The sequence below is a fragment of the Danio aesculapii genome, chromosome 6, assembly GCF_903798145.1.
Source record: "Danio aesculapii chromosome 6, fDanAes4.1, whole genome shotgun sequence".
Taxonomy (NCBI): domain Eukaryota; kingdom Metazoa; phylum Chordata; class Actinopteri; order Cypriniformes; family Danionidae; genus Danio; species Danio aesculapii.
The window spans coordinates 29,272,923-29,289,048 of NC_079440.1; the positions used below are offsets into that span (position 1 = coordinate 29,272,923).

The 16,126-nt window shown below is 36.7% G+C and overlaps 1 protein-coding gene across 9 annotated transcripts in view; it reads right to left on the reverse strand.

Moving 5' to 3' along the window:
* The window catches only part of tp63 (tumor protein p63), a 72,799-nt gene extending 65,747 nt beyond the window's left edge, over positions 1-7,052 (reverse strand). For 2 of the 9 annotated variants that reach the window (XM_056459909.1, XM_056459907.1), the window contains exon 1: positions 6,856-7,032. In XM_056459909.1, coding sequence (XP_056315884.1) covers positions 6,856-6,908 — 53 coding nt within the window. In that variant the 5' untranslated portion in view covers positions 6,909-7,032. Of the gene's footprint in view, positions 1-6,855 lie in introns of all 9 variants that reach the window. The other 7 variants (XM_056459918.1, XM_056459916.1, XM_056459906.1 and 4 more) reach the window with 6 other exon arrangements.
* Between the last annotated feature and the right edge of the window lie 9,074 nt (positions 7,053-16,126).

Here is a 16,126-nt window from a genome sequence, read left to right on the forward strand (position 1 = left end):
CTTTACAGGACACACACACACACACACACACACACACACACGGTATATACTTTTTTGGGGGGTTTTGTTTTTGTTCAGCTGAAGAGGTGTGGCACAAAGTGAATGCTAGAGTTGAATTACTGGGACAACGGTGTGCTGCCAGCCCTGTCACTGGGGATAAAAGCTTTTTCAACCCTAATGTTTACTTTAAGCCTCATCGATATTGTCATTTGGCACACTGGAAGACGCACAAATGCCAAACCCAATGCGTCTATTGTCACTGTGCATCCACAGGTCCATATTTTAGCATTCTTAACTCCTATTGTAAGATAAAAATCTAAACCCCAATGCAATTTACACTGTCGACATGAACAGGCCGAGGGGCTTTTAAGGGAGTGAGCAAACACAAATGAACGCTGAGGCATTACTTACTGACAGCTATTCATGTAGTTAATTGTATTAATGAATGGGTATTTCAGAATATTCATTGGATGTGATTTTTATAAAAAAATAGGACAGAGTGCTTTACAGATACACAGAAGTGGGTGTGACATACTGACAATTTACTTTTTTACCATTTATTTCTGCATCACGGTCTCATTGTAGGTAATATTTTTACATCATATGTAGATGCTACAATCAGCCCTGCAGATACTTCAATCCTTTTGCCATCTTTGAACAGTCACCATTATCATCATTCACTATATAGATTTCCAACACTTTGCTGCTTATGTATGTATGTATGTATGTATGTATGTATGTATGTATGTATGTATGCATGCATGTATGCAAGTATGTATGTATGTATTAGGACTACACAATATATCATTTCAGCATTGATATTGCAATGTGTGCGTTCACAATAGTCACAGCGCTGGATCTGCGATGTCAAGTGGATTATTGTTGACCAGGAGCTTGTAGATTAATGGCAATTTCAAGTTTATCAACTGCATTTGTTTGGGTTTTTTCTGTTAAACATACACTGTAAAAAGCAATTTGTTGACTTTACTAAAAACAAAAATTTACTTTAAGCACACGCGCACACACACACACGCACACACAATTATTCAGTCTAATTGGTGAAATATATTTCTTATCGCAATGTATTTTGCTGAAAAACAAAATATTGCAATGAATTATTTTTTTTTACAATATCGTGCAGCCCTAGCATATATGTATGTATTTTTTTTGGGACTGCATGACTATAAATAAATAGATAAAAGAAGTTTAAGTTTTAAATGCTTGAGAAGCCAGTTCTATACGAGCAGATGCATTTAATAAATGAGTTATAATATGAGTCATATAAATACATAAAAATATAGCTTAAAGTGGCTAATAATTTTGTCCTTAAAATGGGTTTTAAATATATATATATATATATATATATATATATATATATATATAAATATATATATATATATATATATATATATGTGTGTGTGTGTGTGTGTGTATATATATATATATATATATATATATATATATATATATATATATATATATATATATATATATATATATATATATATATATATATACACATATATACATTAATTTATTAAAATGAACTTCAGTCAGTTTAACTTTAACTGTAATATCATTGGACTTTTAAAAAACAAAAAAGTTAAGCAGTAATGCAGCTTCAATTAATTTTCCATGTTCACCCATACTTTAAAAAGACTCATAAACATCTCAATAAGCCGTGACGGGCTATAAACAAGCGGAAGCAACTTAAGCAAAGTGTTTATGTCATAGGGGTATGTCATCTATATCACATATCATGAAGGTCTGTGCTTCATTTATAGTGCTCAGCGTGCTAAATGGCTCTACAATTGTCAGTGCGCTTACATTTAGCTTTTGCCATTACACTCAACAAAACCACAAAACAAGATACCTCTACTCTGATGTCCGAGAATGTAGTGGCTAATAACCTGCACAAGGTTCCGGCAGCTCTCTGTATAGGGATAACATGTCTCTCTCTCATTGATATGTTATTGCATTTAATATTGTCAACATTACAGGTTGGTGAGAGCATGAGCACTATATAGGTCTTCAGCAGGTGCTGAGTGGCCGCTGTCTCAGGTCACACATTGCGACAGGACATGCTTCAGATCCCTGGTTGACAGCACTGGTGTCATGACATCATTATTATCATCATCCTCATAAAACCTGCGGCAGGGGAATTATCCAATTAAAGTCCAGAGAGGATGCAAACTCAGCCAAAGGTCAAAAAATGAAGGACAAATGGATGCTGGGTTACATCTAGAAATACAATATGGCTGACAGGGATTTTTAACCCCGAATGACATCATGGTGCCACAAAAGGTGCAGCACCCATGTGTGAAAATATCCAGCTTTGATTTACACCCACAGAAATGACAGGTGAAGTTTATGGGGCAGATTTCAGATCCATCATCAGCTAAAGCGGTAATGGCCATTTCATTAATTCAAAATCTGCTTTATGTTCCCTTATTTACTGGATCAAACACAATAGCGTCCTATAAAGCAAATATTGCAACCTGAGAATGAGTAATTTGGACGTCATTCAGCAGACGCGTACAGGTTGAGTTACTGTCATTCTTTGTCAAATTACGAAAGACTAAACATGCTCAGATTTCCTCAGAATTTTGCCTCAACACTCAGCATTACCTTAAGTCAGCCATCATATCCTACATTTGGCCAAGTAAGAATGCTCTTTCCGTTACTAATCACAAAAAAAGGCTTAATGTGAAATTAACTAAAGGTTTTCCATTGGGGTTTAAAGGTACACATAATTATACAGTTTTTTATGGTATTTTAGTTCTTTATGAATGCTTAAAGGAATACTTCACCTGAAAATGAAAATCACGTCATCATTTAATCACTCTTTACTTGTTCACATTTGAGTTCCTTTCTTCCGTTGAACACAAAATAAGCTATTTAGAAAAATGCTGGTTGCTGGGACCCACTGACTTCATTATAGTGTTTTATTTTTCCTATTATGGAAGTCGATGGGGGCGGTTCATTCCGTGTTGGTGACCCCAGATTAATAAAGGGACGAAGCCGAAAAGAAAATAAATGTATGAATTGAAGTCGATGGGTCTCATCAACCAGTATTCATCAACAAAATCTTTTTTTGTGTTTGACACAAGAAAAACTCATAGGAGTAATGAAGGAGATTAAATGATGAGGTACTTTTCATATTTAGATGAACTAACTCTTTAATGAGCAAATACAGTTTTTGTGAACTTGAATTGAAACACAAGGTAACAAATTTAGATTTTAACAACAAACTAATTTTTCTAAAATTCCAAGATTGATCCTGTCTATGCTGTTTCAGTTGATAAAATGTCACTAGAAATTGTAGCACACATCCTGTCCATTATTCACAAGAATCTTTGTGCTTTGTTATTTTTGATAAGAAATCTCATCTTTCAAATTCTCATTTCATGTGGTGCGACGGATTATAGACGAATAGTCTCTCTAGTTTAAATGGTAGTGGAGCACAATAACGCAATCATCTCTACTGTTTTACATCAAGTTATAGCATAACATAAACATCTCACATCTCAAGTAATCGCTCAATCTGCTTCCACTTCAAAAAAAAGGCAATAAAGTCTGAAAACAATGTAACATAACATTAAGTTTTCTCATTTATTTATTACCTTCATGTATTGTCCCACAAATTTCTTGTTCAATTGAAAAGTGATGAGCACACGCACACACACACGCACGCACGCACGCACGCACGCACGCACGCACGCACGCACGCACGCACGCACGCACGCACGCACGCACGCGCACGCACACACACACACACACACACACACACACACACACACACACATACTTTACTTGCAAATGGTAAATTAATCTGTCATAAAAATAAGTTAAGAAAGTTATTGTGGAATTAGAAAAAAGATTTTAGACTTGATGTAACAACAGCAATTTTTAATGTTTGCACAATTTTTAATAAGTTTTGATTATTACATCTAAAGATAATTACAACTCAATTTCACAGTTTGGGCTTTGTGATTAATTGTAGCCATTATAATAATGAGCAAGTGATATCACTTATACTCTTTATACCATGAGCTCATATAGTTTTTTACCTTTAAAAAACATTATCATTTAATTATTATTTTTTAATAACCACTTTTAATTACAAAAAAATAAAATTGTAGCATCATACCACAAGTTACAAAGCTTAACTTTCAATTCCTTTAAAAACAGCATATACTCCATGGAAACAACAGTGAACTATATTTTTTTCTCTGTGGAAATGTCTAGGGTGGGCTTCATCTCTAGCGGTAGCGTGTGTGGAAGCTGTGGGTGGGTGTCTGGTTACTGGGGGAGTTATGCATTCTGCCTGAGGGAGAGGCTGTACTGCGTCCACTTAAACATAGACCAGGCTCCTCGCAGACAGGACGGGGTCAAAAGTCGCAGCTTAACAGGGCCGCCCATTGTCTCCTGACAGGTTGGGCACATCCAGCGATGAAAATGCAATCAAAACAAACAGAGCCCTGCAATCTGGGGAGACAAGTGAGAGGGGCTTCTCCGCTATCTTCATTAATCAGAGGCCAGGTAACGTTCAAAGAGGTCTGCCGACCCTTCCCTCATCCCTCAAACCCAGGGCTGCAGGATGGACATGGTGGCTCAGACAAAAGAATAGTGGCCCCCATGATCTCTTCTCCATTAAGACACATAGGCCCAAACCCTGTTGAATGTGGGCTTAGGAAAATAATGGAAACCAAAGCCAAAATCATATTGGTTTACTCTAGTTTGCGCTTACAATTTATTAATTTGCAAGAGTATGATTTTAAAAAATGCCTGTGATATCTGTTTGAAATATTAAATTGATTGCATTATAATAACATAGGAATACACAGCTTTGTTAAAAAAGAAAACAGAATTCAATAAAGCAGGATTATTATAAGAATATGTTTTTTGTTCAGAAACTGAAGAACGAACCATTTGATTTAACTGTCTGGCAACTATATCACTCATTTAGATTAATTATAAAACTATTCATGACTTTATTTAATCCAAAAAAATCTAAATTTAATAGTAGATTTAGTTTTTTGTAAAATGTTGATTAACATGTTTAATGATTTAGTTAGAAGACGATTAGGATATTTGATTTCGATGGAATTGAATGTTATTTTTTTTATTTTGAGAACCTGTTTATGTAATCTTTACACATCTGTTTCTTCTATTTTGTGGTGTAGATTAGACTGACTGATAGCGGCTGGAAAAAAGAACCATGTCTGCAGGTATACCCACATGTGTTTATGAGCTATAAGACCTGCCAATGTAATAGTGAGGGAGAATATTTTCAAATTCACACATGGAAGTGGCAGAATACATGATGGCAACTATTAAATAAGGTTTCAAATCAAATATCCACACATTTTCTCTATCAGTGGTTTTATTGGTTTAAAACTGATCAGCTGTTAGGTAAACAAATGAACACAAACACACAAGCATCCACCCAACAAAATGTTGAACTGTGTTCTCATAAAGGTATTTATAGTGTAATAATACTCTCATTTTAAATGTTACACATTTAAACAACATATTAAAAACACCCCATCCCAAAAAATACCCCATTATTTTCATAATATTCATGTTCTAATAGTTGTTATAATAAAAATGTGCAATAAATTATATTTTGTTGTTATAAAAAGTGCAATAATTTCAAAATGAAAATCCAAAAAACTTGAAAACTTTCCATATAGTGTGACAAAAATGTCATGTAAATAATTACTTTTTTTCTTTTTTCTAGCAGTCATGTGCCCATATGAAATGTGACAACTAAACCCAGACTCATCATGAATACTTAACTTATTTTACCAATAACATGGCATTTCATCACATTTTTTTTTCTTTCACTTTTACGAACTTGAAAACTAATTATTTAAATGTGAATCTTTATTGGATAAAATATAAATGATATTTAATAAATGCTATTTAGAATCATTGATTTGGAGCAACTTTACACCTGTTAGTGTCAACTAACATCTAAATAATGTGATCCTCAACACTTACTGTCTAACCATTGAGCTTATATTAAAGATTACTTGCATGTAACTAAAACTGTAATTAATTTCTGCCCATGTATATGTTACATGACACTGTGGACAGACCCCTTAACCTTACCACATTTGACCAAGGCTGTCCCTAACATTTACTGTTTTTTTTACTGTCCCTAATATTTAATGTGTTTTGCAGTTTCTTTATTTATTTAATTGTTAAAAAAATCCACATAAATTGAGACAATGTGATTGAAAGATTTATATTCAGAGCAGCTAAGGAAAGCTGCTATTTTAAAACGCATAGAGTATGAAACTAATATTTCAATTGCCTTTTTAAAGAGGTGCCAATACTACATTGAAATGGAATACTGCATTAGAACATCATTAACGATACAGGCATGAGAATTATATCCTTAGCTATTAATATAGCTTCATTTACAGTTGATCCACAAAAACAAATGTCTGGCAGCCAGTGTGTGAAGAAACGAACAAGCAAGGCTGAGAAGTTCACTATAAACTGCACAAAATGCTTTCTTTGTTGCCATAAGAACACCACACCTATAAATATCATAGCCAGGCAACAGCTGGAGAACCAGACACAACCGTTTGCACATCCAGCTTGTCTCATTCAAGACAGAAACCCTTAAATGAGCGGAATAGTTACAATAATACTTTGGACCACAGAAACAGACACATGCTGCTTTGCATTACCGTATATCCTCCTACAAACTGAGTAGCTAAATAAAACCACAAGCACAGTGTGTGCACTCCCAAGTACATGACCAAGATAAACCTGGCAACCTTACAAAAGGCTTTTCAGAACGGGCCAACAAACCGGCACAAACAGTAGCTCCTGTCTTACCGTTGAAAGTTTCGCTCTGGACAGAACTGTACTGCTGCATAAGGAGAGGTCATTCTGTCAGACTTGGGGTCTTAACTGAGGTCGTCAAGGTTATCGACAAATGGCCCAAGCACATGTATTACAGCAGATCTGGAGTAACAAACAAATAAAAATATATAGAAAACATAAACAAAACAGAAATTGCGAGGCAGATTAAAGTGCTAAGAAGGTCAAGTGCACAGGACTGAATCAAGTGTGGAGGATGTTTTAATTTTGGTTTAATCTTTCTACAGCCCACAAGCGAAGGGGCGGCGCCAATGCCAACATGCTGACCAATCCCTGACAACAACTGGAGATGGTATCATATCCCTTCAGTTGCTAGGATATAGATATTAAGCAACAACCCCCACCCGTTCCATTCCTAGTCCATGTCCCCAGTGATGTCTGTCTAAGCACTAACCTGAAAAGCACATTCCCGCCGTCTATTCGCTGGTCGCAGTTTCTATCCAGAATCCCCGGAGCTTTCAGCCATGAGTGATGATTGCATCACAGTAGCTGTTAAGTTATATTTTGACCTGACCAGGTGAAAAAGATGTCACATCAAATAGTCCTCAATGACCACGCTGGTTTCCTGAGATGTCAGTAGGGCTGAAATGCTGTGTTAGAAGTTTATCGCCATTCGTTGGCTGGCATGCCTTTTACATGATCTTAATAGGCAGATTTCTGCTGTTATCGAAAGGAATGAATAAAAGCTACAATTGAACCTCAATGTCATAGTTTTTATAAATGTGGTCTGGCAGTTCTAAAATGGGAATTAAGCTAGATCTGATACTGTATGTCCTTCAGTGTTCTCTAAACAAAACACAAAATGGTTCCAGAAACGTCAACCCATCCATAGACAAATCAGTAAAAAATATTGAAATAATTTACTTAATTGATGTCTGCGGATTGGTATAGTCCAGAGGCTGTAAACTTAGAGGTGTTTTTGTGGTTTTTAGGAGTTGAATTGCAGATGAATCAGAGGTCTAAAATAAAGGGGAGGTCACAGAGGGGAGAAGGATAATAAATAGATGCTGGGTATCCAGGGAACACGATCTGGTGTGCCGGACTTTTGTACCTTTAAAGAGACCCTTGATCAACTGTCTTCCTTCTATCCTATTCTACCATATAATGTGCTATTAAGGGAAGCCATGTAACAGAGTCTGGGTCTACTTATTTTTTTATATTCAAATGTCGCAAATTTATATGGCTCTGTTTCCACATTGGTCTTACATGGTTTCAAAATCAAATCTTCTGACCACTTGTTTTCAGATTTCATCAAGAGCCTACAGTATATCACTTTAGTGGAAGCACTTAGTCTGACATAGGAGTACTACTGAATGAGCAATGTGGCTTACAAGTGAGCAGTAGTGCAAACAAATAAAAAGGATGTGAATGGTAGTAGCTACAATTCTGTTTAATCCACGAAGTTACAATGCAATGAAGTAGATTAATGTAACAACTCCTTGAATTGATGGTTTTTCATGGAAAGGAACTATCCATTTAAAACCTAATTTTGCTGGACTTTCACAATAAACATCCCAAGATGATCACAAGTTAGGTAATTATACAGAAAGTAAGTAAAGAGTTCAGATGTAAAAACCTCTATCTGAAATTTCCATCGAAAGTGAACATTTTCATCCTTTGTTTATGTTGTCCAATTTTACTTTAAAGACCAGGAAAATGACTTATCCTTTGCCATAAAGGTGAAAATTACTGAACCTACCCACAGGAGCCTAATAAAAATGTTGAATTTAAAAGAAAATTTCAGATGGCATTTGAGAGGTTTTTACATCTGAAAGTGGTCTATGTGGCTGACTGAACACATTTAAACATCGAATTGAAGTGAATGTTTTCAACCACCTCTGAAAGTAGATGTCAAAATTATGTAGATCCAATTTAAAGGAATAGTTCCCACAAAAATTTTCATTTACTCAACCGGTTCCAAACTTTTATGAGTTTCTTTATTCTGTTAAACACTGAGGAAGATATCCTAAAGCCAGCTGAAAACATGTAACCATTGACTTCCACAGCACTGTAAATAAACCACTATGAAAGTCAATGGATACAACTTCCTTTAAAATATCTTCTTTTTGTGTTGTGTTGTCTTTTGTGAAACTTAAATAACTTTAGAAAAAGTAAAGGTTGGATAAATTATGAGAATTTTAATTTTTGGCTGAACTATCCCTTTAACGAATTAGACAAACACATCTTAACATCTGATGGATCTGGGGTCTACAGTATAAGTGGGTGAGGGACAGGACTTTAAATTGAACTATTAGGGATTGAAATGTGGAATGTGAAATGTGAAAACTAGAAACCAGACCAGACTACAAATCTGCACTGTCCAATAGCCAATAAAATCAAAATGACGTTAGCAGAAAAGTTGTTTTGGTAGGCCAGTCTTTGTTTTTTTCTGATTAAAAGTTACAAAGACTGGAAAACTGCCATTACCTAGCAGTAAAATCCTAATCTCATGCCTTTGATACATCTTCCCTTACACATGCCGAAGCAACAAGTTATTTTAGACCAACCCCCTTACACACACACCCAACACACAGTCAAACATACACTGCACACACCCAGGCAGATAGCTTTACAAACATCTGCAAATTGTGTGTCCTCATTTTGCCATTCCTGAACAGAATCCAATATGGCTCTGCTGTAGTCGGCTCTAGTTTAAGGAGGTTGACAGTTTCCCACAAACCCATAGCCAATTCCTTACTGGTTTCAACCGAAATCAGACAAACCAGTGTCGTGACTAGTCCGAGTCATTCTGTAATAAATCCTTCATGAAGAGTTTTTTTTACATTTATTTTTAATCAAATTCACTGGATGAACTCGTTGAATTGGTTAAAACAGTTACTGAATATGCTTTTTCAAAAGTAGTTTTGCTTACATAAGATTTGTGAAACCTAAATCAGTGCAATGCATACAACAAATACACCTACTTAAGGTCCAACAGTTTGTGTAGATCAAAAAGGAGACATGAATGTCAGTGTTTACCTGGATGATGAAATCATGTCAAAATTAGTTTAAGGTAATGATCAAATATTTGTTTTGGTTCATTCTGCAAGGGTCAGCAGGCTATAACTGCATTCTAAATATGTTCTAAAGAGAGTTGCAAAATCACATCACTCTTTTAAAGCAGCAAATGTGACAAACTTGTTGAACAGAAGAGCAGGTGTACTGTAATGCGCAATACAATAGCATCAACTAAATATAAACTGTCAATTAAGGCATACATTTGTCTTATTTTTAACTATTTATTTTTATACAAGTTCTGTGTGTAAATAGTTATGATGTTATAAAAAAATATATTTACATATTAAGTGGCTTTTTTCAGATTACAAAAACCAAAAACCATAGTATTATATTGTTTCTGACCATCCAGGCCATGGTACACTGGACCAGCTCTTTATCCTCACCAGGGGGCTCGAGGGTTCATGGGAGTATGCCCAACCAGTCCACATGTGTTTTGTGGACTTGGAGAAGTCATTCAACCATGTCTCTCGTGGCATTCTGTGGAGGGTGCTCTGGGAGTATGGAGTCAGAGGCACTCTGTTAAGGGCTGTCTCATCCCTGTATGAACAGAGTAGGAGTTTGGTTTGCAATGCCAGCAATAAGTCAGGCTTGTTCCCAGTGCATGTTGGACTCTGGCAGGGCTGCCCTTTGTCAACAATTCTGTTCAGAATTTTTATGGACAGAAATTCAATGCGCAGCCTTGGGCTGGAGGGGGTCCGGTTCGGAGACCACAGGATTTCATTTCAGTTATTCGCAGACGATGTTGTTCTGTTGGCTTCATCGAACATGGACCTTCAGCCGGCACTGGGGTGGTTTGCTGCCGAGTGTGACATGGCTGGGATGAGAATCAGCACCTCCAAGTCCGAGGCCATAGTACTGCACAGGAAAAAAATGGTCTGCCATCTCCACGTTGGAGGAAAGTCCTTACCCTAGGTGGAGTTTAAGTAGCTTGGGGTTTTGTTCATGAGTAAGGGAAGAATGGAACGTCCTGACAGATTGACACGCGGATTGGTGCAGCAGCAGCAGTAATGCGGTCGATGTAACAGTAAGTTGTGGTAAAGAAGGAGCTCAGCCGAAAGGCAAAGCTCTTGATATTACCGGTCAATCTACGTTACTCTCACCTATGGTCATGAGCTTTGGGTCATGACTGAAAGGACAAGATCTCGGATACAAGCGGCCGAAATGAGTTTCCTTCGCAGAGCGCACCCTTATGAATAGGGTGAGGAGCTCTGTCACCCAGGAGGAGCTCGAAGTAGAGCCGCTGCTCCTCCACATCAAGAGAAGTCAGCTGAGGAGGCTCGAACATCTGTTTTGGATGCTTCCTGGACGCCTACCATGGAGGTGTTCCAGGCATGTCCCACCAGGAAGAGGCCTCGGGGAAGACCCAGGACATGCTGGAGGGAAAGTGTCTGGGGAGAGGGAAGTCTGGGGTTCTCTCCTAAGACTGCTGCCCCTGTGACCCGGCCCCAGAAAAGCAGTTGAAAATGAATGAATGAATGATGTTTATGACTATTAAAAGCAGGTAGCAACTGAAGTGCAAGTTATTCCAGTTGAATATCGGCCTGAGGAAAAAACATGTTTTTCTCCCTAGATGTTTTTAGTGAATTCGTAGCATATGCCTGAGGGAAGAAGTTTGAACAATGATGTTACTTTCCTGTGGTAGTGGATATTGAGACGTGTGTATAATTTGGAGACACAACTATATAAATCTATTAAACATGCACATGAAAGCTATATGGCTGTGACCTGTGGAGATCATCACTAATGACAAAGTAAAAATCTGACACTTACAGTATAGGTTTATTACAATGCTTCAGAAACTGCTGATCTCTTAGGATTTCATTAACAACTATCTATAGTTAAATGGCTTGAATATGCAACCATTTTGGTCACATATGCACCCGGAATTTAATCTATGTGACCTCATAATATATTTGGCAGCATTTGTGCGAGTGCATTTAATGGTTGTAGTGTTTTTTCTAAAAACGTTCACCGATGTGCTGAAACAATGAAAGGTCTTTCATGTAGATCTTATATTGGATCAAATTAGCTGTCAATCACTCAATGCTTTTCACTTTCAGATAACAGGGAGCTTTGGCCACGGGAAATGCAAAAAAGTCTGAGGAAGGGGCAATGAAAAATGCACAGGATTATCATTAAGCTGTATGGCACCAGTAACATCGATCATGTGGTGAATGTTAATCTGCCAGCAGTGGTTATGAAGAGACTGCTTGAAAGACATAGCATTCACTGTGCAAATGGCCACTAAAGGTAAAATCTAACAGTGCATAAACAATCACCAATGAAGCTTGTGTTTACTAAGTTTAAACTGATACTGCAACTCATGAAAAAGAACTGTATGGCTATTGTGCAGGAGAATCCTGTCCTGCTCATATATTGGCCTGCTTTTTTTTTCACATACACAGAAACATTTTAATCCGCACAAAATGTGTCTGTGCATTTAAAATGTGCTGTTTTCTCTACACGTTCAGCCCTGGGTTTGTGGTGGTGACAGTCGTCATACTTCAGGAAAGCATTGTATTGTGTTGTATTGTATTGTAAGTATTTGGGGAATTTAGGGATTTAGCTTGAGATACTATAATTAACTGGTATTTATTTGAATTGTCTATGGTAAAGTAAGATTAGTGTTGAGAATTTTCCTGTCATCAGTGTGAGACTCAAATTTCTGCTATGAATTTTGGATGGTTGGCAGGGTGAGTTTTGCATATACAACACATACAACTTAAAACCATAGATCATCTTGCTTTGCATCAAGTTTTCAGGCTGGTGGTGGTGTAAATTATGGCTATACGATACTGGAAAAATATGCAATATTGGTGTTGAGCATTGCAATATTGATATAACGCTTCCCTTAAAACATACTATATCATCAGCCATGCTAATTTCATTTAAATAATTCCCTTATGTAAAATATTAAAATAAACAGGTGAAATATATCTTTCTAATGTAATAAATTTTAATTTAGACAAAAAACTGTCAAGGTGCAAACATTTAATCTTTAAAACTGCGAATGTGTGAAAACATTATGTTATGATACTTTCCTCTCTTGTATTGAATCTCACTTTTTCTATTTATTTTCATCTCTGGGTTCACATCTGGGCTGCTCCAACCAATAGCAGAACAGCAAATACTGGGGAGTTGGGGATCAAGATAGTAAGAGCCCATGTGATTGGTCAAAATGAGACAACCACTGCATAAAATAAATGTAATTCATCATACATCTCTGCAACACTTTCATTGCATATACAATGGTGTGAACATGCAAACTCAAACAGAAATGCCAACTGGTCCATCTGGGACTCTTCAGATACCTTCTTGCTGTGAGGTGACAGTGCTAACAACCGAGCCACTGTGATGCTCCTTAGTTAAAGATAACACAAGTAAACACTTCATGCAGTTTTAAAATGAAGGTTTTTATTATGAAGAGAAAACAAAATACAAAACTACATAGCCATGTGTAAAAAAGTGTTGTGGAAAAAAAAAAGTTTCAAATTATCCCAAATGCAGCAACAACTCATCAAAAAAGACCCCACAACAACATCCAAAGAACTGCAGACCTCACTTGTCACAGTTGAGTGTTCATGACTCCACCATAAGAAAGAGACTGGGTAAAAATGGTTCAACCACTGCTGACCAAAAAGAACATAAAGGTTTGTTTCAGTTTTGCCAGAAAAACACTTTTGGGAAAATACTCTGTGGACTGACAAGGCAAAACCTGAATTTTTTCAAGGTGTGTGTCCCATTATGTGTAAAGTAAAAGTAACTGTATTTCAGGAAAAGAATCTACGGTAAAATGTGGTAATGGTAGTCTGATAGTCTGGGTCTGTTTTGCTGGTTCTGGAAGAATTGATGTTATAAATGGAATCATGAATTCTGCTGCGTAACGAAATATCCTGAAGGAGAATGTCCAGCCATCTGTTAGTGACCTCAAGCTGAAGTGAACTTGGGTTCTGCAGCAGGACAATGACACACCAGCAAATGCACTTCTGAATGGCTGAAGAAAAACAAAAAGACTTTGGAGTGGCCTAGTCAAAATCCTGACCTGAATCCAATTAGGATGTTGTGGCAAGTCTTTAAAAGGGTTTATGGTCGAAAAGGCTACATGTTTCAATGTGGCTAAATTACAACAAATCTGCAAAGATGAATGGGCCAAAATTTGTCCACAGTGATGTAACAGACACATTCCAAGTTATTGAAAAATCTTGATTGCGGTTGTTGCTGCTAAGGGGGGCACAACCAGTTATTAGGTTTAAGGGCAAACACTTTTTCACACAGGACTATGTAGTTTTGTATTTTGTCTTCTCTTAATAATAATAATAATAATAATAATAACAATAATAAAAAACTTTTATTTAAAAACTGCACAATGTGTTTTACTTGTGTTATCTTTGACTAATATTTAAATTTGTTTGTTGATGTAAAATAATTAAAATGTGACAGACATTCAAAAAGAAATCAGTAAGGGGTGAACATTTTTTCACACCACTGTACTATTATCACAAATGACAATTTTGTGATACGTTGTGCATCATTAGTGTAAAGATGAGGGAACATTAATTTCACTTCCCAAAGTCATGTCTTGAAAGCTCTTTTTGAACATGCCATTGAGTTCATTATGGCCTCCGATCTCACTCCAAAAGATCACCCTCGCAGGCAGCCAACACATCTGTTGCAATTGCATAATGTTGTCATGCAAATCCGCACAAAAAAAATGTCTAACAAGATGTATCTGATAAAGTGTTAGCAAGAGTAAAAACTATTTGCTTACCATCTGTTAACCACAGTCATATTAAAGAACATTTGGGAACATAGTCATTTAATTTGGACATTTGGGTGTTGGGAACTAATTTAGAACATCCATTAAAAATCACCTTGAGACCAGCTGGTGAACTAACTATTGTACAGCTCCCGCAACAAATGTTTACAGACACCACTTGATTTGTAATTATATTTAATTAAACATTATGAACTTCACACAATTGAAAAACTGAATTGTAGCACATCTTCTCTAATCTTTACAAGTGAGGACGAACTAACATTACAAATATAATCTCTAGGTGAGTACAAGTGATATTGCAGAGGACACTTGAAACCCTTACATCACTGTAGTGTTAATTACCCTTAATACGCAGACTCTGCATGTTAGTCACTCCAACCCTATTACTTCATATGAAATACACATCCTCATTTAGGGCCCTAGTGAATACGTCAGTCTCTACAGTGGGCTGTAGCTAATCCCACATCTCTAATGCGCTGATTATCTCTTTGCAGTTTAGATCACATTTGGTCTGCAGTGCTAAACCCATGTTAATCTCTACTTGGGTTAGAAGTAGTTGTTTTTACAGCAATGACTGAAACACATGCAAGTTTAAGTACATCATCCTCCCTAATTCGTCTTTATGCTTTTATCTTCCTTTATGAATGATGGTACGTCAGATCACAATGCCTATTACTGTCCAGTCCTTGTATACGCACTAAGCAGTTGTCAGGGGCAGCTGGTGAGGACGGACTTTACCATGAGGTCAAGCATACACTGCGTAGGCCGCACATATGCCAGCCACTCTGAAGCACTGTGTAGGGGTCAATCATATGCGTATGTATCCGTATTACCCGCTGTGACTAATGGTGAGGGTATCCATATGAGTCAGAGGGATCGGTGTTCAGTGCAGTGTTCGAGAGGTGATAATTCATGGAGCATAGAGGCTTGTGAACAACTCCAAAACTGCCTGGCAACTCTGTTTACATCAGCCTTTCACACTAAACACGAAGAGGGATCATTCCTTTAAAGTAATAAAAAAGGTAAAACAGTCCACTTGCTACAGAGATAGCCAATATAATTTGTGTCTTAAGCTAGTTTAACATAAGTAATATAGCAATATAGTATATATAATTTCTTTCATTCATTCCTATTCCTTCTGTTTAGTCTCTGTTTCAGAGGTCACCACAGTGGAATGAACCACCAACTATTACAGCATATGTTTTATGCAGCGGATGTCCTTCCAGCCACAACCTAGTAATGGAAAACACCCATACACTGTTACATTCACACTCATCCACTACGGCTAATATAGTTTATTCAATTCACTTATAGTGCATGTTTTTGGACTGAGGGGGTAATAATATATATAATTTTATATAGTAGATTAAGGGTGCTTCCACACGTAGACGTTTGTTTCGGTGCTTTCACATCTGTGGTTCGTTTCATTTG